The 26,399-nt window shown below is 45.5% G+C and overlaps 1 protein-coding gene across 3 annotated transcripts in view; it reads right to left on the bottom strand.

The window, feature by feature from the left end:
* Positions 1-2,161: 2,161 nt before the first annotated feature.
* The window catches only part of LOC128700541 (proteoglycan 4-like), a 25,219-nt gene continuing 981 nt past the window's right edge, over positions 2,162-26,399 (bottom strand). For 2 of the 3 annotated variants that reach the window (XR_011393837.1, XR_011393838.1), the window contains exon 2: positions 20,813-21,047. Coding sequence is in view for 1 of the 3 variants with exons in the window: in XM_070098950.1 (XP_069955051.1) it covers positions 2,567-6,421 (3,855 nt within the window). In the remaining 2 variants the exon portion in view is untranslated. Of the gene's footprint in view, positions 6,422-20,812; positions 21,048-26,399 lie in introns of those variants that run through there. The other variant, XM_070098950.1, reaches the window with a different exon arrangement.

The raw sequence follows: 26,399 nt of genomic DNA, 5'->3' as shown, positions 1-26,399 counted from the left end.
AAACTCGTAAGCGCCACCAATAAACTTGAACAAATAAGACATTTGAAAAAAAGAACACTCAACCCGTAGGGGGAGGTCGGGCGATACGTCGCTTGGGGTTGGATCCAAGGGAGGCCAAAATCCTTGGATCAAGAGCCCATCACCAGCATCAAGAAACCTCTCTTGGAAGGAAATAAAATGTCTCACAAGCCTCGCATTTTTGAAACACATTTAAATGTATCAATGTATCATTAATTAGCGGATACATAAAGCAGGATACAGTGCAGAGAATATCCTGTAATTTAATATTAAAACTCAAACTATTCAAGAACGTAAGACATGGAAAATACTAAACGTACTTCGTTCATACTTGGAGTATACCTGGAAGGTATTCCAGGGGTCACCGCCCCCTCCCGGCCCAGTCATAACACTACCAGAACAAAACCTCCAGCAACCACTACTTGCGCCAGATACTTATAGTCACGAACCATGTGTCAGATACAGTCACAAACTGTGTGTCAGATATAGTCACAAACTGTGTGTCAGATACAGTCACAAACTGTGTGTCAGATACAGTCACAAACTGTGTGTCAGATACAGTCACAAACTGTGTGTCAGATACAGTCACAAACTGTGTGTCAGATACAGTCACAAACTGTGTGTCAGATACAGTCACAAACTATGTGTCAGATACAGTCACAAACTGTGTGTCAGAGTCACAAACTGTGTGTCAGATATAGTCGCAAACTGTGTGTCAGATATAGTCGCAAACTGTGTGTCAGATATAGTCGCAAACTGTGTGTCAGATATAGTCGCAAACTGTGTCAGATACAGTCGCAAACTGTGTGTCAGAAACAGTCACAAACTGGGGTGGCCCGGTGGCCTGGTGGTTAAAGCTCCCGCTTCACACACGGAGGGCCCGGGTTCGATTCCCGGCGGGTGGAAACATTCGACACGTTTCCTTACACCTGTTGTCCTGTTCACCTAGCAGCAAATAGGTACCTGGGTGTTAGTCGACTGGCGTGGGTCGCATCCTGGGGGACAAGATTAAGGACCCCAGTGGAAATAAGTTAGACAGTCCTCGATGGTGCCCTGACTTTCTTGGGTTATCCTGGGTGGCTAACCCTCCGGGGTTAAAAATCCGAACGAAATCTTATCTTATAATCACAAACTGTGTGTCAGATACAGTCACAAACTGTGTCAGATACAGTCACAAACTGTGTCAGATACAGTCACAAACTATGTGTCAGATACAGTCACAAACTATGTGTCAGATACAGTCACAAACTATGTGTCAGATACAGTCACAAACTATGTGTCAGATACAGTCACAAACTATGTGTCAGATACAGTCACAAACTATGTGTCAGATACAGTCACAAACTATGTGTCAGATACAGTCACAAACTATGTGTCAGATACAGTCACAAACTATGTGTCAGATACAGTCACAAACTATGTGTCAGATAGTCACAATGTGTCACTGTGCATTTCCTTACGCTACACATGTTGTCCATGTGGCCTATTTTTCATTCCCCCCAAGATAGGGACCTAGATGTCATCCAAGGGCTCTTGATACAGGGAGCTGCGTAACCCCTACGAGTTTAGCGCCTCCACACAAATGTAACAGTATTACTTGTGCTTTCCTATGAAATTTGTTTTATTTGCGAATTCAATTATACGTATTAAACCAACTCTAAATTATTAAAAATAGTCGCTAAACCCGTTTAAACTTACACCTCATTTGGTCATCCTAAAAATTATAGGAATATGAAAATGTTGTGTGGATATTACAATTACAATAAAAAGAAACGATAAATATTTACTTACACACACTATATATATATATAATTAGGCATTTACATGTGCCTATCAAGCCTAACTTGTCAAATAGGCTGAACTTTAAAAATTAAGATTTACCAAAAAATCTTTTACATAATAAATTTTTTTTTATTCATACTGATAATGATTTTTATTTTTTGGATCAACACTGCTTACTTTAAGTGAGGTTACTAACAAATTTTTTTTAGCTAAATTCTAATATATATATATAAAATATTATATAAATATATATATATAAATATATATAATATATATATATAAATATATATATATATATATATATATATATATATATATATATATATATATATATATATATATACACACACATTTATGTACACAAAATTATTCAGAAAATGCATTTCACTATGAAAGGAGATTTATTAATATGTATTCTTTTAATGCCTCTACAGATAAAATTGAAAGTACCGATGCAGCAGCATCAGCAGCAGCGGCGGTGGCGTTTACAACCTTGCTAAGAATCACAAACTGTAATAATTAAATATGCGCTGAACCTACGAAGGTCATAACAGCCATAAACTGTAATAATAACAATCTGTTTCTACATGTTACAACTTATACACTTGCATCAGGTCTTCTTCGAAGAATGTCTCTGAAGGATGGCAATTGTCATTGGCTGATGTAAATAGTTTTTTTTTTTGTTTTTTTGTGTTGACATCTATTTAAATATTGAAAGCTTGGAGCAATATTTTGCTTTTTAGGAAATTGCAGAGTAGTGTGTGTGTTAGGTGCCCATGTATACAGTGATTTCACAGACAGTGCAGGAAGCTGTGACTTTGTAATTGTGGATGTTGAAGGTGGCGAGGGTTGGGTCGAGGTAGTGACCCAGGGGACATGTGTCTGACACTTCGTCTTGCAGCACATACGAACAAGTCTTCAGTGTCCTCGCTAACTCTTCCCTGGACAGCTGGCTGGAGGCTTCCACCGCATCCACTCTCTCAGAGAAAGCTGTGTGTCCTATAGTAGTCTTCTCAGTCATATTGTGATTTTGAGTAAGTTTTCGCCTTTTAAAATTCCTTCTGGGTAGATTATATCTCGGTAGTGAAACTGAATTTTGGTCTCCAGTCCCAGGCATTTTAGAATTTCTGCTGCTTTCGTGAAATACAAACTCACCTGATTTAGATTCAGATATATATTCGATGTCATTATCTATTTTATTTACATTAATGTCCGCCTCTGGTTCCCGTAACGTCCCGTGTTTTGAATAGTTATCCCACGGGTGTTCAAAGATACTTAATTCAGTATTAAAATCACTGAAAGTTTCTTCAAAATTTTGATTTTCAATAGACTCACTCGCATAATGTTTAGTTGGTTGAAAGACATTATCGCTACGAGTCGGTGTTTCATTAGTTTCCTGATGGGTGCTGTTGAAGGTTTGGCTGTTCCCAGGTCTTTCCTCAGCTCTGACACAGCTGTCAGTTGCTGTCAGGGAAACGCGACATACAGAAACCACGGTGTCCATCGAGGCGTCCAGGAGTTCCTTGTCCAGGAGGAAACTATCACCGCCTCTGCAGTCCTCAACTGTCATCTTATCCTCACAATCGTGTCTTGCCACAGGCGGATGAACCCTCTCTACCTTGGGCCGACAGAATGAGCTCCAAGTTGAATCATACGAATTCACAACCGTGTCTTCTTCAGCGAAGTGTTCCTCAGTTTTAATAATGTCATCCAAACCGTCAATTGCATCTTTGTCCTCCAGGTGGTCAGTCTTAAAACCAGTCATGTCTTCACATTTTGTAGTCATAATAAACGGCAACTCTTCCCCCTCAAATTCCTCGCTTTTGACAACATCCTCTTCGTTCTCTTCCCAGTTCTCCGACTTCATGTTCGATTTGCCCAATCCACCAGCGAGATAACTGAAGGCAGGAACACACACACACTTCGACCCCTCGTTGCCAGCTGCCTCAATGAACATTGAGCACATCTCTAAATGATTCACCTGTTCTTGCTTAATCATTCCATTAGCAAGAATATCAACACACTGTTTACTATCTGAGGTTTCAGTTAACTCTTCTACTGACTCAACCCGAGATGCAGCGCTCACAGCTGTCTTTCCAGGAGGTGATAGAACTTCCTGTTTTACCTGATCTCTCGTCATGGGGGACACGACCTCCATCTCTCTCCTATGAGTTCGAGGAGACTTGAGGTGTGCTGGTAAGTTGTGGAGACCCACGCTCTTGGCTTTATCAACACCTGCTTGTCTTATTGCTGTTGCTCTGTTTACTGGTACGTGTTGATTCTTTGTTAAGGAGTGGATAACGCCACTGCTATGGTCCACAGGCGTGGGTAGGAGCGAGGGCTTATTTTGATCCATGGGTGTGGGGAGGATACATGTTCCTGGGTCCACGGGCGTGGAGAGCGGGGAAATTTCTCGGCCCACTGGCGTGGGGAGGCGCGAAGGCATATTTTTATCCGTGGGAATGAGGACGGCCATGGGTGTGCCTTGATTCACAGGCGTTCCTTGGCCCACGGACGTGAGGGCGACCATGGGCGTGTCTCTGACTACGGGCATGTCGTAGGTTACCTGTGTACTGTGGCCCATCGATTCCTCTGACTGGGTAACACGCTTTGCCGTGGGTTGGCTCTCGGCCTCCGTGGGCTGTTTTGTGAATGCCGCATCAACCATGGATGGCTTGGACCCAGATGAAGGAACCGTGACAGTGCCAGTGGGTTTTTCAGTCTTAAGCGCCATATTCTTGGTTGTGGGCACCCTATTCTGGGTCGTGGGCGCCATATTCTGGGTCGTGGGCGCCATATTCTGGGTTGTGGGCGCCATATTCTGGGTCGTGGGCACCATATTCTGGGTCGTGGGCGCCATATTCTGGGTCGTGGGCACTGTAGTCTGGGTAGTGGGTGCCATATTCTGGGTCGTGGGCGCCCAATTCTGGGTCGTGGGCGCCATATTTTTGATCGTGGGCACCATATTCTTGGTCGTGGGCGCCCTATTCTTGGTCGTGGGCGCCCTATTCTTGGTCGTGGGCGCCCTATTCTTGGTCGTGGGCGCCCTATTCTGGGTCGTGGGCGCCATATTCTGGGTCGTGGGCGCCCTATTCTGGGTCGTGGGCGCCCTATTCTGGGTCGTGGGCACCATACTCTGGGTTTTGGGCGCCATACTCTTGGTCGTGGGCGCCATACTCTTGGTCGTGGGCGCCATATCCTTGGTCGTAGGCGCCATATTCTTGGTCGTGGCTGCCATATTCTTGGTCGTGGGCACAGTGTTTGTGGGTGCCGTATTCTTGGTTATGGGCACTGAGTGCCTGGTAGTGGGTGGAGTGCGTTTGATAGTCGGCACTACTGCATGTTCATCAATGGGCCCCTTGCGCTTGGGTGTAGGAGACCTGGGCTCCTCCACTGACAGGGGTACAAGCGCCATACCCTGAGCCATGAGCGACATACCCTGGGTCACAAGGTCTGTCAGCTCAGCAATAGATTCCGAGTCTTGAGCCGTGAGCATGTTAATTATATGCTGTGCCCATGGGCTTAAGTATTGTGCCAAGGTACTGGGTTTCTGAGCCATGGGTGGTGGATATTGGATCAGCGGGTACTGGGTCGCTGGCGGTGGGTACTGGGTCGTCAATGCCAGATGCTGAGTCATCTGTGGTGGGTACCGGGTCGTCGGTGTTGGATACTGGGTTGGCGGTGCCGGATGCTGGGCCGGCGGTGCATGATACTGGGTCGACGGTGCCAGATATTGGGTCGGCGGTGCCTGATACTGAGTCGGCGGTGCCCGATACTGAGTCGGCGGCGCCTGATACTGAGTCGGCGGCGTCCGATACTGAGTCGGCAGTGCCCGATACTGAGTCGGCAGTGCCCGATACTGAGTCGTGGATGGTTTTCCATCCATTGTCGTTGCAAACTTAGCAGTTGAAGACTGTAGATTGCGTGAGGCAGACCTCTCACGCAAAATCTTTTCTTCCGGAACCGACGTCAAATATCGAGTCTGGATTACAGAGTCCAAGGGTGGATTTGAGGTTGAGAATGTAGGGTTGATCATGGAGGTCTGACCCATCTGTGAAAACGAGTTAATAAAAGTGTTTCTTGTGTTGGTCGCCGCCTCGGTTACAACTACCGGCTTCACTTTGAAGTCCTCTACCACGTCATGTACAGCAGAGGAGTCATAGACCCTGTCCTTACTATAACGAAACTGGCAGTTATTTGACTTCATCTGGTACCATCGAGAGGTTTGTGTGTGCGTTGTGTCTGTAAACACTGGTATTCTTTGATCTTCCGTGTTTTGTTCCAGTCCTGATACAGTGCCTGTATTTGCTTCTTGCTTGTCGGAAAACACCGATGAATGATTGCCTGGAAGCTGTCCTGCTAACTCGCTAAGATCATTTTGTATGTAACATGGCTTTATTACAGGTGGTGGTGGTACACACAGCCATATTGGTGGGTACCTCGAAAAACAGTCTTGGGTAACCCCTGGAGGTGGGAAGCTGGGGATTGGCATGGACAATGACTTGTCTTGAGAGCTGAAGGAAAGTCTCTCCCCATCCAGGGGTTGATTCTCATACCAATTGCTTGGAAAACTTGGAGACCTCAGCCACACCGGCTGACTACTTACAGACGTCGTCTCCATCTGTAATTCAACAACCTGTATTAATGTGCAGCATTCCTCTGTAGAGATCAATGTAGAGTATACTATTTCCCTAATGCTAATTTTCAATACATTTTCCCAACTCCACTTCCCTTTCCTGTGTGTTTTAAGGCTAACTTGTCACTTTCGATATTGCTTTGCAAGCTATATGCATTTCCAACAAGGACGAGTATTTTAATACCAACAGATTATGGGAAGAATAAGTGTATAATCAAAACATTTAATGAAGAAGTTTCGCCACTGGTGAGTTTATCAATCCAAATATCTAGTTAAATAACAAAGTATAGCACAGAGGAGTCAAGACTGATCACTCGTCAGCAGCAGTAATCTGGGCATGAAAATAAGAATAATCTTCCTAACATATGCCAGTAGGTCCACTGTAATGCATCTCCATCCTGTCAACAGATGGCAATGTTCTGGTTGAGCTGAATAAACTTACCTAGAATAGAGATTCAGAAGCTCCGAGTTTTGTGTGATTGAGGTAGAAATTAAAATCACGAGGCTTCCAGACACTGTTGTCTCAGTAAATTACTCTCCTTAATAGTTCTGCTCCTTTCCACCTCATGATGTGGTCATGTCAATATGTTGAACATGCGCACACTGTTCACATCACAGCTCAGGTATAGAATGCATGGCATAGAATACCGAGAGGATAAAAATTAAACATGTGCAACAATCTGGGTATCTACAATAAAGATACCCAGATGCTGCAAGTGTCTAATTTTCACAAGGCGTTTGTGTGTTCCTTAACACGATGATCCATGGTCCTGCCTGTTTCTCCTACCTATACCTCATCACACAGCCACCGTCAAGAACCTGGTTAGACCGTAATAAGCCGGTTCCACAGAAGGCTGTGCTGAGATGCGACGAGGTACACATACATGTTGTCAGGCAGGACCATGAAGAATTGCTACTGGCCACATTGTGACAATGACATTAAAAAACAAAACTGATGAGCAATTTTATTTATCTAGGTTAGAAGAAAGTTTCTGATAAGTTCCCCATGAATAACTGATTTGGAAAGGTCAAACCTAGGAGGAGTAGCAGGTAAATTGTTGCGACAGATGAAGGACTTCATATTCGAGAGAAATGCTACCAGTTATAAGAGGATTATAATAACTAATCGCTAAATCCACAAGGGTCATACACAGTGATAATAGGAAAAATGTCCCAGTAGGGAGAAGTCAGAAGAGTGGTGCCACTAGGATCTTTATGTGACACCAATGTTTTTGATTTTTTTAAGATTTATCAGAAGGAATCAAAGTCTACATTTATGTTTACAAATACAAAAAAATGTATAGGTACTCTTCAGAATGACTCAATTTGAGTAAATGGAGGGATAAGATGGATGATGAAATTAGACAAATGCCATGCAATAGAAATGAGTGTGAAATTAAGCATAAAATAGACTGAGAAAATGTTGAACGTAAGAGAGATTTAACAGTCATTAACAAGAAAAAAATTTACTAGATGATCACAAACGAAATTAAGAAAAACTCGTATTAACTTAAGACTAAGGGAGACTGACACCAGCGAGTCCATCTATCATCATTCTATCATGCAGGAGGAGCCACAGGTCTATGGTGCATCCAACAAGATAAGCAGACTCTTGGATGTCACTACCGCCCGGCTCCGGCTGGGTTACAAGTATCTTTGGCAGGTTAAATCACCACCACCAGATGTAGACCAAACGAAATATAAACTTTGCCAGATGGATTATTGTCACACCTTGCGTCTTTATGTACTGGAGTGCGATAAAATTAATAAATTTAGAGACAACTCGCCCAGAAATGTTCAAGAAATGTCAAAGTATTTTATGTACACACACGAGTACAATCACAGTGAGTGCTTGTACTCTTGTGTGTACTCGCCTATTTGTGTGTGTGTGTGTAATCACCTATTTGTACTCACCTATTTGTGGTTGCAGGGGTCGAGTCTCAGCTCCTGGCCCCACCTCTTCACTGGTTGCTACTAGGTCCTCTCTCTCTCCCTGCTCCATGAGCTTTATCAAACCTCGTCTTAAAACTATGTATGGTTCCCGCCTCTACTACGTCACTTTCTAGGCTATTCCACTGCCTGACAACTCTATGGCTGAAGAAATACTTCCTAACATCCCTTTGACTCATCCGAGTCTTCAACTTCCAATTGTGACCTCTTCTTTCTGTGTCCCCTCCCTGGAACATCCTGTCTTTGTCTACCTTGTCTATTCCACGCAGTATTTTATATGTCATTATCATGTCTTCCCTGACCCTCCTGTGTCGTCAGGCCTATTTTCCTTAACCTTTCTTCATAGGACATTCCCCTTAGCTCTGAAACTAACCTTGTCGCAAACCTTTGCACTTTCTCTAATTTCTTGACGTGCATGATCAATGTGTGTGTGTGTGTGTGTGTGTGTGTGTGTGTGTGTGTGTGTGTGTGTGTGTGTGTGTGTGTGTGTGTGTCCTAACAGTCAATATTTGCACTGATAATTCATTACAGCTGTGACCGGGTGTGAACGTGTGAATTGCTCCTTACTTAATAATTTGTTCATGATTGTAGCCATGTATAGTATAAACGTAAGTAAATTTACTTACATGATTCATTACCTTCGTAACCTGTGAATTCATTACCTTTGTACCTAGTTCAGCTATCAAAACTTTGGGGTCCAGTTCCTGGACCCATTATGTACCTCTGTAATCTTTTGACTACCTCCCACAGGATGGGTATAAGGTGACTACCTCCCACAGGATGGGTATGGGGCGCATAATACACACATTTAACTAACTAAACTACTCGAGGGAATCATAAAATAGCTTTCAATTATATAGATGGAGAATAAAAAAAATGGTAACATGATAAAACTGGATTATGAAGCGGTAGTGTGGAGAAGTTAGAAAAGTGAGAGAAGAACTATAATGTGGTTACTAAAGAGAAATTATGATGAAAGGTTGAAAGCACTGAAGATGCCAACGCTGGCTGATAGAAGACGACATGGTAGCCACATACAAGGTACCACATACAAGGTACCACATACAAGGTACCACATACATGGTACCACATACATGGTACCACAAACAAGGTACCACATACATGGTACCACATACATGGTACCACAAACAAGGTACCACATACAAGGTACCACATACAAGGTACCACATACATGGTACCACAAACAAGGTACCACATACAAGGTACCACATACAAGGTACCACAAACAAGGTACCACATACAAGGTACCACATACAAGGTACCACAAACAAGGTACCACAAACAAGGTACCACATACATGGTACCACAAACAAGGTACCACATACATGGTACCACATACATGGTACCACAAACAAGGTACCACAAACAAGGTACCACATACATGGTACCACAAACAAGGTACCACATACATGGTACCACATACAAGGTACCACAAACAAGGTACCACATACAAGGTACCACAAACAAGGTACCACATACATGGTACCACATACAAGGTACCACAAACAAGGTACCACAAACAAGGTACCACATACATGGTACCACATACAAGGTACCACATACAAGGTACCACAAACAAGGTACCACATACATGGTACCACATACAAGGTACCACAAACAAGGTACCACATACATGGTACCACATACATGGTACCACAAACAAGGTACCACAAACAAGGTACCACATACAAGATACCACATACAAGGTACCACATACAAGGTACCACATACAAGGTACCACATACAAGATACCACATACAAGGTACCACATACAAGGTACCACATACAAGGTACCACATACAAGGTACCACATACAAGGTACCACATACAAGATACCACATACAAGGTACCACATACAAGGTACCACATACAAGATACCACATACAAGATACCACATACAAGATACCACATACAAGGCACCACATACAAGGTACCACATACAAGATACCACATACAAGGTACCACATACAAGGTACCACAAACAAGGTACCACATACAAGGTACCACATACAAGGTACCACATACAAGGTACCACATACAAGGTACCACATACAAGATACCACATACAAGGTACCACATACAAGGTACCACATACAAGGTACCACAAACAAGGTACCACATACAAGATACCACATACAAGGTACCACATACAAGGTACCACATACAAGGTACCACATACAAGGTACCACATACAAGGTACCACATACAAGGTACCACATACAAGGTACCACATACAAGATACCACATACAAGATACCACATACAAGGTACCACATACAAGGTACCACATACAAGATACCACATACAAGATACCACATACAAGGTACCACATACAAGGTACCACAAACAAGGTACCACATACAAGGTACCACATACAAGGTACCACATACATGGTACCACATACAAGATACCACATACAAGGTACCACATACAAGGTACCACATACATGGTACCACATACAAGGTACCACATACAAGGTACCACATACAAGGTACCACATACAAGGTACCACATACAAGGTACCACATACAAGGTACCACATACAAGGTACCACATACAAGGTACCACATACAAGGTCATAGAGGACATCAGAAAAACTACAGAGAGGATTCTTTTTTTTTTTGTGTCTACAACAGGGATAACGAAAGATGACATAGTTGTAAACAGAGGAAAAGTGGCGCCGGAGGGATGGCAAGAAGTGCGCTTGACGGAGGGATGGCAAGAAGTGGGCTTGACGGAGGGATGGCAAGAAGTGCGCCTGACGGAGGGATGGCAAGAAGTGCGCTTGACGGAGGGATGGCAAGAAGTGCGCTTGACGGAGGGATGGCAAGAAGTGCGCTTGACGGAGGGATGGCAAGAAGTGGGCTTGACGGAGGGATGGCAAGAAGTGGGCTTGACGGAGGGATGGCAAGAAGTGCGCTTGACGGAGGGATGGCAAGAAGTGCGCTTGACGGAGGGATGGCAAGAAGTGGGCTTGACGGAGGGATGGCAAGAAGTGGGCTTGACAGAGGGATGGCAAGAAGTGGGCTTGACGGAGGGATGGCAAGAAGTGTGCTTGATGGAGGGATGGCAAGAAGTGCGCTTGACGGAGGGATGGCAAGAAGTGCGCCTGACGGAGGGATGGCAAGAAGTGCGCCTGACGGAGGGATGGCAAGAAGTGCGCCTGACGGAGGGATGGCAAGAAGTGCGCTTGACGGAGGGATGGCAAGAAGTGCGCTTGACGGAGGGATGGCAAGAAGTGCGCTTGACGGAGGGATGGCAAGAAGTGCGCTTGACGGAGGGATGGCAAGAAGTGCGCTTGACGGAGGGATGGCAAGAAGTGCGCTTGACGGAGGGATGGCAAGAAGTGCGCTTGACGGAGGGATGGCAAGAAGTGGGCTTGACGGAGGGATGGCAAGAAGTGGGCTTGACGGAGGGATGGCAAGAAGTGCGCTTGACGGAGGGATGGCAAGAAGTGCGCTTGACGGAGGGATGGCAAGAAGTGCGCTTGACGGAGGGATGGCAAGAAGTGCGCTTGACGGAGGGATGGCAAGAAGTGCGCTTGACGGAGGGATGGCAAGAAGTGCGCTTGACGGAGGGATGGCAAGAAGTGCGCTTGACGGAGGGATGGCAAGAAGTGCGCTTGACGGAGGGATGGCAAGAAGTGCGCTTGACGGAGGGATGGCAAGAAGTGCGCTTGACGGAGGGATGGCAAGAAGTGCGCTTGACGGAGGGATGGCAAGAAGTGCGCTTGACGGAGGGATGGCAAGAAGTGCGCTTGATGGAGGGATGTCAAGAAGTGCGCTTGACGGAGGGATGGCAAGAAGTGGGCTTGACGGAGGGATGGCAAGAAGTGGGCTTGACGGAGGGATTGCAAGAAGTGGGCTTGACGGAGGGATGGCAAGAAGTGGGCTTGACGGAGGGATGGCAAGAAGTGGGCTTGACGGAGGGATGGCAAGAAGTGCGCTTGACGGAGTGCCAGAACAGTGCCACACTCTGCGAGTCCACATAATATCCAGCCAATGGATTTTTTTCTAAAACTTATGAACAGAAAATTGAAGACGTGACACCACGAGCATAACTTCGCTTTTTGTAGTTATAAATATTATAATCAAAACGAAGCACTAAACCCACTAGGGTTATGCAGCGTAGCTACAAATAGGTAATAAACTGATTATTATAAAGCAAGCAATATTAATTAAAAGTATTTTTCACATTCCATAATCCATATCTAATTCGTGTCATAGGCTGTGTCAGCAGATTTAATCGAAAGGGTAAATATCCCCACATTTAACAGGTAAGAGATGCTGGCTTCCTAAGTCGGGCAAGCACCCTGTGAGGAGAGTGCCACTCTTCCCAGAGGGAAGGCTCTCCCTACCATTTGCACTTCTCTAACAAAGTATTTTATCCACAGTGGTATATTACAGACCATTCTGGAGAAATCCCTGAATTTGATAGCTGTAAATAATGTATTACCGTGTGTGTGTGTGTACTCACCTAGTTGAGGTTGCGGGGGTCGAGTCCGAGCTCCTGGCCCCGTGTGTGTGTGTGTGTGTGTGTGTGTGTGTGTGTGTGTGTGTGTGTGTGTGTGTGTGTAATGTTTGTACGCTCGTGTGCATGTGTGCCCTAGTGTGTGCGTGCGTGCGCGCATTCGTGTGTGCGCGCGCGCGCACGTGTGGGTGTATGACCCACTTCATGTTTGTATTTATAATTCATTACAATTGTGGCCGGGTGTGGACGTGTCAGTGGTTCATTACTTCGCAATTTGTTCACGATTGTAACCATGTATAGGAGTGAGGATGATTCATTACCTTTGTAACTTGTCATGATTGTGACCAGATCTACCTGGAGTTCATTACCTTTGTAACTAGTTCAGCTATCATAACTTTGGGGCCCAGACCCTGGACCCATTATGTACCTCTGTAATCTTTTGACTACCACCCACAGGATGGGTATGGGGTGACTATACCGCCCACAGGATGGGTATGGGGTGACTATACCGCCCACAGGATGGGTATGGGGTGACTATACCGCCCACAGGATGGGTATGGGGTGACTATACCGCCCACAGGATGGGTATGGGGTGACTATACCGCCCACAGGATGGGTATGGGGTGACTATACCGCCCACAGGATGGGTATGGGGTGACTATACCGCCCACAGGATGGGTATGGGGTGACTATACCGCCCACAGGATGGGTATGGGGTGACTATACCGCCCACAGGATGGGTATGGGGTGACTATACCGCCCACAGGATGGGTATGGGGTGACTATACCGCCCACAGGATGGGTATGGGGTGACTATACCGCCCACAGGATGGGTATGGGGTGACTATACCGCCCACAGGATGGGTATGGGGTGACTATACCGCCCACAGGATGGGTATGGGGTGACTATACCGCCCACAGGATGGGTATGGGGTGACTATACCGCCCACAGGATGGGTATGGGGTGACTATACCGCCCACAGGATGGGTATGGGGTGACTATACCGCCCACAGGATGGGTATGGGGTGACTATACCGCCCACAGGATGGGTATGGGGTGACTATACCGCCCACAGGATGGGTATGGGGTGACTATACCGCCCACAGGATGGGTATGGGGTGACTATACCGCCCACAGGATGGGTATGGGGTGACTATACCGCCCACAGGATGGGTATGGGGTGACTATACCGCCCACAGGATGGGTATGGGGTGACTGCCGCCCACAGGATGAGGCAAATGGTATATTTTCCTAGAGCTGGTATGGGTTAGATATGTCAGGTAATGGGAACAGTCCCCATTACTTAACCTAGCGTGATCTACAGATCAACATAGTGACCACGGTAACCTAACTCGGGACGAGTGCGCCGAGGCATCTACACAGAAGAATGTAGTCCTCGTGGCAGATTGTAACTTCTGCCAAAATGACTGGAGTAATTTTGAAAGGAACGCTAGTCTAGCTACTTTCTTGAAATAGTCAAAGACTAGTTGGTTCTGACAAGCTGTTTAGAAAAAGTTGACGGTTCTAGTAATGATTATCCGATAATCTCAAGCTTGTATATGAATGGTATGTAACAGCGACAAGTGAAGAATTAGACGCGTGCAACATCTGGGTATATTTATTCGCCATCCAGTGGCTTTATCAATACAAAATGAAGGACATAATAGATATAATCATGGGAGAGTGCTTAACCCGTAGGGATTATACAGCGCCTGGGGGGGATAATGGAAGGTATTCAGGCTCAATTCATGGAACAGGAGCACAGATACAATTCACCCCTCACCAGCGTCAAGGAATCTTCCTTGAGGGACACATAATGGGGGGGGGGGACAGAAGACGAAGTAATAAGTCTCTTACCAACGTCAAGACTGGGGAATTGATTACCTCGTCGTTTGTAGTTCTTGTCTTCCCATTATGCACTTTAATTCGTATTGATAAAGCCACTGGATGGCAAAACGTCTACAGTAAAGATACCCAGATATTGCACTTGTGTAATTCTGAGTTTGAGCAAGCTGTAACAAAAGAGTTTCACTGTTATCAACTGATCAAGTCAAGTCCCCAAATTTTTATGCAGCAGAATATATGGGAGGTTTAGAAAGACACGTAAGCAAACACTGACCTGGGACCTTGATCACTAATATACAGAGGTAGAAATTATTATAATTAAAAAGAAACGCTAAGCCACAAGGGCTATACAGCGGCAGAGGTAGAAAGACATTATATATAGCCGGAGTGTGAGGTGTGACTCATGGTAACCTGAAGAATGCCATGTTGGGTTGAGGACGGGTCGACAGTGAGACCATGTGACTCCTGTGTTGTTGGGTTCGTGGTGCTTAGCCTGCTTAAGTATCATGTATGCTAATATTTCTGAAATTTTGTGGTTTCCAGTGTTACGTTCTATCGTGTCGGTGACGGCGATTAGCGAGGCTTCTAGGCACCGTCGGCGTCTGAGGTCTGGTTCGGTGAGAACGAGTTGTGTTTCGTTCCAGTTTATCAAATGCCCCGTGGAGTCTGTGGAGGACACAGGTGTACCTTAAATCGTCTGTTACAGGCACTTCGATGTTCGTTCAGGCGGACCACAAGATCTCTGCCTGTCTCGCCTACACATTTCTTGGGACAGTATCCATAGGGGATGGTGTAGACACCTGCTGTGAAAGTTAAGAGATGTGGGGCTGCGTTTCGTAGCGAGGTCTTTAATAGACGTGTTTATGGTGGAAACGTTGATGTTACTCATAGCAAGTGCCCAGCGAGTATTCGTGGCAACATCACATGGGAGCACTGAGAACTGCTTAGAGGTTTGTTCCATGGGCGGTTTGTTGAGGACAGCTTGTGCCTTGAGTCTGCAATCTCAGATGAAAAAAGGTGGAAACTGAAGACGTGTAAAGGCTTGTGTTTTGTAAATACATTCTTCAAGAAAACAAGGGCTGGAGATGCGAAGAGCTCTCAAGAAGAAGCCAATGAGGACTCTTCTTTTAGTGCGGGTGTCTTGGTGTGAGTAGAAGTGTACAAGATCGTCCTTGTTGGTAGGTTTTCTATACACTTTGAAGAGAAGTTTGTCACTGTCGAGAGATCTGTACAGGAGGACGTCGAGGAAATTAAGTTTGCCATCGTTCTCGAGTTCAAGTGTAAACTTTATTGATGGTTCGGCTGCATTGATCTTGTTGAGAAGGGCCTGGATATTGAGACTTCTCTGATAGAAAACCAATATATCATCAACGTATCTTAGCCAGGTAACGGTGTTGGGAATGAGGGTGCTGAATTTCTCTATATTTTCCATGAAGAGGTTGGCAAGCACAGCACTGAGCGGGCTGCCCATTGATATCCCAAAACACTAACAGTTGTCCTGGTACTTGAAGCTGAAATTAAAAGGGAGGTCGTGGTTTTCAGTGAGCCTCTGTCTCAGAATGTTTATTGCAGAGTCAGTAGGAACGTTGGTAAAGAGGGCTGTGACATCGAAGGAAGCCATGCTTTTGTTTTAAACATTCAGGTTGGAAATTCGAGAGAGGTCACCCGAGTGTTTGAGGTGGGCTTGACTGATGGTGCCCAGAAGTGCTGAAAGGTATTTGGCAAGGTGGCCGGCTAATCTGTGTGGTGCACTCCCTATGCCCGAAGTGATGGGACGTAGTGGGATGTCAGGCTTATGTGTCTTAGGAGGGCCATACAGGCGTGCTGGTTTCGGTTGACCTGGTAAAAGTTTAAGTAGTTTTTTGCCTTGTCTTTCTATACCAACTTGTCGGTATTTATTACCAAGGTTTATACCACCAGAATATATGGGTCTACAAGATTACCGGAGTTCTGTAGACTGGGGTAACCTGAGTAAGGATTATCGTGAGGGAGGGTTGAGAGTCTGTAGTGATGTAAGTGTATTCAGACATACACAAATACAGTTACATAGATTATCATACATAGCGGTATCTGTGTAGAGAACCTAGGATAACTCAAAGTCAGAGTGAATGTTGTTAGTACCATGCTTGTTAGTGCATTACACAACGTAACCTAGACGCATACAAGCCTAATTGAGAATTTGAAGCAAACTTATGACAGTAAATGAATTAAAGGACTAACATTCTTTTGAGAAAGGGACATTCACAGGCGAATCAAGAGAAGTCACTTTACTGACCAACAGGGATGACCGTAGGGATTATACATCTCCTGTGCTGATGGGGAGAGGGGGAGAGGCATTCAGGTTTTCAGGGAACTGGAGCACAGACCCAATTCTCTAGATCAAGAGCCCCTCACCAGCGTCAAGGAGCCTCCCTTCAGGCGATACAGGAATAAAGATAGCCAAAAAAATATGAAAGGTCTTGAGAGACTCCAAGATAAATCCAATGGGTTTTCCCCAGGTATATAGAAATAAAACTAACACATTTCTGCTTTAATATCAAAATGCTATACAATACCGAGAGGTTGGCAAGACACAGGCAACAGTTAGGCATCATTATTCCGAAACGTTTCACCTACACGGTAGGTTTCTTCAGTCGAGTACAGAAAGTAGGCAGAAGCAGTAGAGATGTGAAGACGATGTATTCAATCACCCTTGAAGACGTAGATTTAAGGTTGTCAGTCCCTCAGCCTGGAGAAGAGTTCTGTTACACAGGCTGAAACATGTGGAGAACAAGCGACAGTGTGGAGACTGGACTGGACCAGCTAGCTGGTCCAGTGGCTAACACGACGGTCTGGAGTTTTGAGACTCTGACCACGGGTTCAAATCCCGCCCGTGGTATGGCTTGTATACTGTCGGAAGGAGAGGTGTATAGAAGAAAGAATACAATCATTGAGAGGTCACGTCCCTCACAGATCCAACCATTCTCACTTGAAAAAGTTGTCCAGTGATTACCAGTGATTGCATTTTTCTACTATACACCTCTCCTTCCGACAGTATACAAGTCTCCACACTGTCGCTTGTTCTTCACATGTTTCAGCCTGTGTAACAGAACTCTTCTCCAGGCTGAGGGACTGACAACCTTAAATCTACGTCTTCAAGGGTGATAGACTGATTACATCGTCTTCATATCTCTACTGCTCCTGCCTACTTTCTGTATTCGACTGAAGAAGTCTACTGTGTAGGTGAAACGTTTCAGAATAAAGAAGCCTAACTGTCGCCTGTCCGTGCTACCACAGGTCAGTTTACTGTTAATGACAAAGAAATTGGTACGTTTTTATAACACTTATTTCCTTTGTTTTTACACAAGAGGATAAACTAAAATTCCAAAAATCAATAATTCTTCTGGCCAGGATGAAAATAATCAATGTTCTGTGATAGTCCCTGATGATATGATCCTCGCGCAACTACACAGAATGAATCCAAATCAATGAGTTAATCGCTAAACCTGCAACGATAATACAGCTGAAATCAAATAAATTACAGGGCCTTGAGATGTTTTCAAGGGTTGTAAAGGAATATAAAGATGAACTTAGTAAACCATGAGTTGAGCTCCAATAGATCACCACACATGAGTATCGTACCGGCTAAGTGGACAACGGTAAATGTTACCTATTTGTAAAGTGGGAGATAGGTTCGTAGCTTCAAATTAGACCAATTAACCTCTTCTCAATTGCGGGGAAGCTTATAGAATCAGTTATTGATGCAGTTTGAAACACCCCTGAAAGATGAAAATTTGAGCAAGGAATCTCAGCGTGGTTTTATAAACGAGTATTTTTGCCTTACTGAATTACTAACCTGTGACTAAAGTATTAAATGCGGTAGACCAAGGAAAGGGATGCGATATTGTGAATACGGTCTTCAGTAAGGCCTGTGAAAGTTCCACACAGGAGAATGTTGAAGTAGCAGTACATACTATAGGAATTACCTCCCGAGTCGAGGCTTGGATGACAGATGGCAATTGTTTGGATATATGGGGAAAAACAGTCATGGATATTATTGAAAGTTGTGTGCTTCCCTTCCCCCCTTCGGGGTCCATATTGAGACTCTTACTGACAATTTATATTAAACGAGGGGGGAAATAGCGACAAGTAACAGCTTAGTTGATTAGGTCCTGATCCACCGGGAGGCCTGGTCATGGAGTGGGCCGCGGGGGCGTTGATCCCAGGAATACCCTTCAGGTAGACAAGTTTTCTGATATTAAAATAGGTAGTCACATATGAGACTTGTTACAATCAAAACAAGGGCTAAAATCACAAGGGTCATTATGAGGAGCCTAGAAAGATACAGGATGACCTGGATATATTATCGTCGTCAGCAGCAGCAGTAAGTGCTGTTATGCAGACTAATTAAGGCTCTAATCCTAGGAAAAGTAAAATAATTTTGGTTCTTATAATCTCCTTGTAGATTGAGGTCAAAGTAAAACGCAGAAAGATTTAAGAATTCTGGTTAGCAGAAATTTAAAGCCAGATTAAGCAAAAGGATTATGTTTCACTGACTCACCTCCACTAAACCTACATACCACAGTAGAACGTAACAGACATTCACCAAGGTATCCACTACAAAAGCAAACCACTTGTATCGGGTATAATATCCGCGGGATATCTACGCAGTGCAGCGACAAGAGACTTATAGTAGCCTCCCCACATACTTCACTATATAGGGAATTCCTCCGGATGCGAGCGAAAGAATGTCAGATGTGTCGGTCAAGAGTCGAGATCACGCATCCGAAGCATTCTAAAACACTAACAAACCATAATTTCACTTAATAGTAGTCAACTGAGGCATGAGCACAGCTGCAAGATCAGCATCAATGTGTTCATCTGACGCTGAGTTCAGCTTTTACGAGGCTAACAACCAAGACGAAACCTGATCGCATGACTATCACATAACAGCATCACAATGGTACATTCATATCACATACGCATTATCTCACATTGCCGGAGTGGTATACACTCGTCTCCGGATGTGCATTCTAGTTCACCGTGTCCACAGATAACTGGGTATTTAAAATATGTACTACAATTTTCATTAATCCTAAATTCTAAATAATACGAGTAATAATCCCATACCAACTGTACTGTGTACTTTGGTGAAAGTTTGTTCAGTGATTATGACTATTCTCATGTAGTTATAAGTGCATTATATATGCACATGACATTTACACATATCTAAACTCCATCCCAACAGTATAAAAAACAGCCAGCACTAACACACACATGGGTTGTACACATGAGGGGGGAGCAGCATGAAACTTTGGTCAGAGTGGCTAGGAAAATACGCAGGCTCGAAGTGGACAAATTCAGTTCTTTGCAGCAAGAGCCCTTCTCTGGCATCAAGGTACCGCCCCTTAGGGACATGTACGTCGTAGATGTCTCAGTAAAACAAAGTTTATGCTTCAACGTGTGTTTTCATCTGACCTAATAGCTGGTGTAATAGGACATATCAGTGTTTATGTGAAAAGGAAGTGTTCATGCTAACATAACAGTATTATGTGCAGTGACCTCGCAGTCTGACAGTGCTCAAAGGTGCTGCCTCTCTTTTCACATTCATCATTGCAAGAATTTTTCACACATTTCGTAAACACGGGAGTGTGGCAACGCATATCCAACAGTGATTAAGATAATAATCAAGGGGAAGCGTTAAACCCGTTGGATTATACAGCTCCTGTGGGGGAGGGGGTGTGTGGAAGGTATTCAGGTTCAATTCAGGGAACTGGAACAAAGATCCAATTCTCTAGATTAAGAAGCCCTCACCAGCGTCGAGGAACCTCCGTTGAGGAGACGGTGATTAAGAGAAGATACACAAGAGACATTAATGCAGTTTATGCATGCAGAATGTGCATGCAGGTCTCAATCACATTTGCAGCGAACACAGCTGATAAAACGCTGGCTGTCGCTAGTAATGTCCTTGCATTATTACCTGGAGGTAAATACCTTGCCATACAGCATCTGAGGACGCTAACACGAGGTACTATGCAGCAACATGCAAAATTGGAAATAGTCATGGAAGAGAATGCGAGAGAGACTTCGGCCATGGAAAGAAAAATGAACCTCTACAAGCATATTTATTTTGCTTTATATGTTATACAATGTTACATGCATTACTACTGTAATGTCGGCAATGCTTGGCGGACCTTCAGCTACTGTATTTGTTACTGTCAGAGGAGGGGGGGGGTAGGGGTTAAGTTGGAAAAACACAGTGGCCGCCAGGCCGTCTTTTAACTCTGTTGGGGAACCTGGTCCTTTGTGATGGTCGCTGCCAGCCCAGCAGTGTGACCTCACCTTCCTGCAAGTAGAAAACACGAAGATATCACCATACAAGGATACCCAGGATAACACCGATCGTGGCCATGCAGGAAGTCATGGAAAGCGAGTCAGAACGTGACAACACCGAGTCTCGTACGTTCATTGGGAAAATGCTGAAGCCATAAAATTACCTGTGAATGATGGGCGAGAACTGACAGTGCAGTGCAATACCGTGATGGGAATTCATGTTACAGTGCAACGATCTAGCAGTAACCATGTTGTGGAAAATACTGTATATATTTTCCAGAAATTCAGTATTTATATGTAAATAGATGGCCATACTGTATTTAATAATATTTATGTCATAGAAAACGGAAAGCCTGCGTCTGCGCAGACGGGACTCGCCATCTTGGTTTTGAATTGGATACAACGTTAATATAATGGGAAGAATTTTTCGTACTCTAGAGGTTAAAATTGGATTGACACCTCTCAAATAGGAGGCGAAATTGTTGGATGTGCATTCCTGCATAACTTGAGATATCAGACGAATGGACAAGACAGCTCCATGAACCTCAGATAAGCTCTCTAGATTTGTGTATAATTCTGGCCAGTGTTTTCATAAATTTAGTTAGTGAGGTTTTTCTGAGTATGATACAACTTAATATCCAGTCAAATTGGTGAGTGATATTAAGATATATTTTCCTTCTGTTATGTATATGTGAATTATATATAATAATTTTTTAATATACAGTCCACAAATTTATATATTTACCAGAATTCCTGATGTATAATTCATTTAATTAATAGGTCCAGAGCAACTTGTGGTTATAACAGTGGTAGGTATCGAAGGGGGACATTTTTTGGGACCTAGATATCACAAATTCCTACTTGTCTATGTAACATTGATAAATAATAATCTTTATCATTTACTGTTATGTACATAATTAGTTACATTCAGATAATTGCAATTTTCCACACATGTAATTCTACGATAGTGGCTTTAGTGTACCTCAGTGAATCTGATTTTTCCCACAATCATATTAAGGGTAAATCTCCAACATGTAGTGTTTGAGCGTTGACATTTTAATAAAGTTCTAATTCTGTAAACACTTCGGAAAAATAGACAAAAATAGAACAATGCAATCCTTTGTCAACAAAGGATCACATACTGCATTAGTGTATTTTTTCCTTCGTGTCTTATTTTATACCATTTATCTCCATCCAGATAAACATTTTACCAGTATCAGGGAACCACCATCTTCTCGAGTGTTGCTAAGTGAGCCAGGCACTCGCAAGACTTCAATAACTGCGCAATTGCCCGAAACAATTTCCTCGAGTTTTCGATCTGGTATTCGTGGAGGTGATAGTCTGCGGAGCTACGAGGCTGCACAATCTCGGTAGACATCTGAAGTGCCGTGCGAGTCTGCATTACGAACGTAAAGGAAGTATTCTCTGAGCATCCATGAACTAACCTGAGCAGCAGCGACTCCTTCATTGGAAGTTGCCACCTAACTCACCCTGTGTGCATCACAGTCAGTCCACGAATTCGAAAAGGATTGATAAAACCAAGTGTGTAGGCAAATATTCATGGAAGGGGAAGGAGGGAGCGCTAAACACTTAGGCGTAGTACACTGGTAGCGATACACAGCAATTTGACGGGATAGGTCACTCAGCTCTTATAACCATATTATTATTATAATCAAAAAGAAGCGCTAAGCCACAAGGGCTATACAACGATCTTATAACCATAAATGTATACAAAACAAATGATCAAACAACAAATGAAATCATAAACTGAAATAACCAACATCAGTTAAGTTACCTTCACAAGATTCCTAAAAGTTCTCCCGAGGTCCCTACAGGCATCTCGGTAACAAGAAAACCACCACGAAGGAACTTTACAGGCTAACACGGAGGGACAGAAGCAATTGCGAACAGGTTATGTACCAAAGTCAGTCTTTTCATTGTGACGATTCCTGTGGAAGACCTAACACCCACATCCTGCCCTTGGGAAAATGTGAAGTAATCGGGTTCGATCCAACGAGAGGATAGGTTTCTACAAGTGTTGTCACCTTAGAGGCTGGCAAAAGATGTTCATGATCGCTTTTTTACCTATGTCAACGGAAGTTTGTAAGTCTTCCAAATGAAGTGAAGGCAATACTAACGTGTAAGACAAAGCTTTAACAGATGTTGAAAAAACGTATATATACGTTTGGACCATTTAAGGGTTAAGCTGATATCAACACATCATTTGGTTCATGGGCCACCAAGTGTAAGAAACTGGTTATAACGTACCGTTATCTTGTTGCAGGATTTTTTTTTTGGATAATTATTAGTCACATGGAAGCACTAAGCCGGGAGAGAATAAAGAGGAAAACAGGCCTGCCCCCCCCCCTCACAACAGGCCTGGCATCCCACCACTGCATCACAACAGGCTGTACCTCCCACCACAACAGGCTGGACCCTCCACCGCTGCATCACAACGTGCTGGACCCCCCACCGCTGCATCACAACGTGCTGGACCCCCCACCGCTGCATCACAACGTGCTGGACCCCCCACCGCTGCATCACAACGTGCTGGACCCCCCACCGCTGCACCACAACGTGGACCCCCCACCACTGCATCACAACGTGCTGGACCCCCCACCACTGCATCACAACGTGCTGGACCCCCACCACTGCATCACAACATGCTGGACCCCCCACCTCTGCATCACAACGTGCTGGACCCCCCACCACGGCTACACAACGTGCTGGACCCCCACCGCTGCATCACAACGTGCTGGACCCTCACCGCTGCATCACAACGTGCTGGACCCCCCACCACTGCATCACAACGTGCTGGACCCCCCACCACTGCATCACAACCTGCTGGACCCCCCACCACTGCATCACAACGTGCTGGACCCCCCACCACTGCATCACAACGTGCTGGACCCCCCCACCGCTGCATCACAACATGCTGGACCCCCCCACCGCTGCATCACAACATGCTGGACCCCCCCACCACTGAATCACAACGTGCTGGACCCCCCACCGCTGCATCACAACATGCTGGACCCCCCCACCGCTGCATCACAACATGCTGGACCCCCCCACCGCTGCATCACAACATGCTGGACCCCCCCACCGCTGCATCACAACATGCTGGACCCCCCCACCGCTGCATCACAACATGCTGGACCCCCCCACCGCTGCATCACAACATGCTGGACCCCCCCACCGCTGCATCACAACATGCTGGACCCCCCCACCGCTGCATCACATGCTGGACCCCCCCACCGCTGCATCACAACATGCTGGACCCCCCCACCGCTGCATCACAACATGCTGGACCCCCCCCACCGCTGCATCACAACATGCTGGACCCCCCCACCGCTGCCTCACAACATGCTGGACCCCCCCACCGCTGCATCACAACATGCTGGACCCCCCACCGCTGCATCACAACATGCTGGACCCCCCCACCGCTGCATCACAACATGCTGCTGCATCACAACATGCCCCCCCACCGCTGCATCACAACATGCTGTACCCCCCACCGCTGCATCACAACATGCTGGACCCCCCCACCGCTGCATCACAACATGCTGGACCCCCCACCGCTGCATCACAACATGCTGGACCCCCCACCGCTGCATCACAACATGCTGGACCCCCCACCGCTGCATCACAACATGCTGGACCCCCCCACCGCTGCATCACAACATGCTGGACCCCCCCACCGCTGCATCACAACATGCTGGACCCCCCATCACAACATGCTGGACCCCCCCACCGCTGCATCACAACATGCTGGACCCCCCCACCGCTGCATCACCCTGGACCCCCCCACCGCTGCATCACAACATGCTGGACCCCCCCCCCGCTGCATCACAACATGCTGGACCCCCCCACCGCTGCATCACAACATGCTGGACCCCCCCACCGCTGCATCACACATGCTGGACATGCTGCTGGACCCCCCCCACCGCTGATGCTGGACCCCCCCACCGCTGCATCACAACATGCTGGACCCCCCCACCGCTGCCACCATGCTGACCCCCCCACCGCTCACAACATGCTGGATGCTGGACCCCCCACCGCTGCATCACAACATGCTGGACCCCCACCGCTGCATCACAACATGCTGGACCCCCCACCGCTGCATCACAACATGCTGGACCCCCACCGCTGCATCACAACATGCTGGACCCCCCACCGCTGCATCACAACATGCTGGACCCCCCACCGCTGCATCACAACATGCTGGACCCCCCACCGCTGCATCACAACATGCTGGACCCCCCACCGCTGCATCACAACATGCTGGACCCCCCCACCGCTGCATCACAACATGCTGGACCCCCCCACCGCTGCATCACAACATGCTGGACCCCCCCACCGCTGCATCACAACATGCTGGACCCCCCACCGCTGCATCACAACATGCTGGACCCCCCACCGCTGCATCACAACATGCTGGACCGCCATCCCCTGGACCGCTGCATCACAACATGCTGGCATCACAACATGCTGGACCTCCCCACCGCTGCATCACAACATGCTGGACCTCCCCACCGCTGCATCACAACATGCTGGACCTCCCCACCGCTGCATCACAACATGCTGGACCTCCCCACCGCTGCATCACAACATGCTGGACCTCCCTTAATCATTTATGCCTTTTTCAGTAATGACTGTTCTGAATTGTCACAGACTGTCATCTTAAAACATCAATGGTCAACAATTTGCAAAATTCCTGAGCGATGTCGCTAGACCAGAAGAGTCGACACTTATGGTGAAAAATCCTCCCTTACAAACTTAATTTTAACTACTGGGTGGTTATTTAAGATTGCCGGAAATGATGCGCATAAGGGGCTTTCTATAAGTATGTTAATAATGTTAACTAGGCCTATATCGATGGTGTAATGTACTTAACCTTGCTTTAAGTGAGGAACTATACCCATTGTATCTGGGCCAAGACAAGTACCACATTAACTACCATTGTAACTACACAGGATATGTCTATTATTAATTAAGAAGCGCATCATTTGTATCATAATGTGTCTTATAGAAGATGAACTCAAGTCGCTTGTAAATGGTCCAAGTCGAACAAAATCGTCATTAAAAGGTTTGTTATGTGCGGGTTATTTGTGTATATGTGAAGCAAGGTACAAGAAACTGGTGTTAAATAATACTTCCAGACAATATAACCACCATAATAGTCGCTTGTCACTACACAACTGTACTGACCAACAGGTCAGTGTTATGTCCTCACACCAAAAATGAAGCCTAATTTTGATTTTACACGGGGAAAAAATACTCTTCCGTTTGCACGGAGAAAACCTAAATTAAACTTACCGTAACTTAGTCTGTCAGAGAAGACAAATATAACCTTTTCTGTTTTGGT

The sequence above is a fragment of the Cherax quadricarinatus genome, chromosome 65 (assembly GCF_038502225.1).
Source record: "Cherax quadricarinatus isolate ZL_2023a chromosome 65, ASM3850222v1, whole genome shotgun sequence".
In the NCBI taxonomy this organism is placed as follows: Eukaryota; Metazoa; Arthropoda; class Malacostraca; order Decapoda; family Parastacidae; genus Cherax; species Cherax quadricarinatus.
The sequence above is the reverse complement of the archived record's forward strand: the minus strand, read 5'-3'. Positions and strand labels throughout refer to the sequence as shown.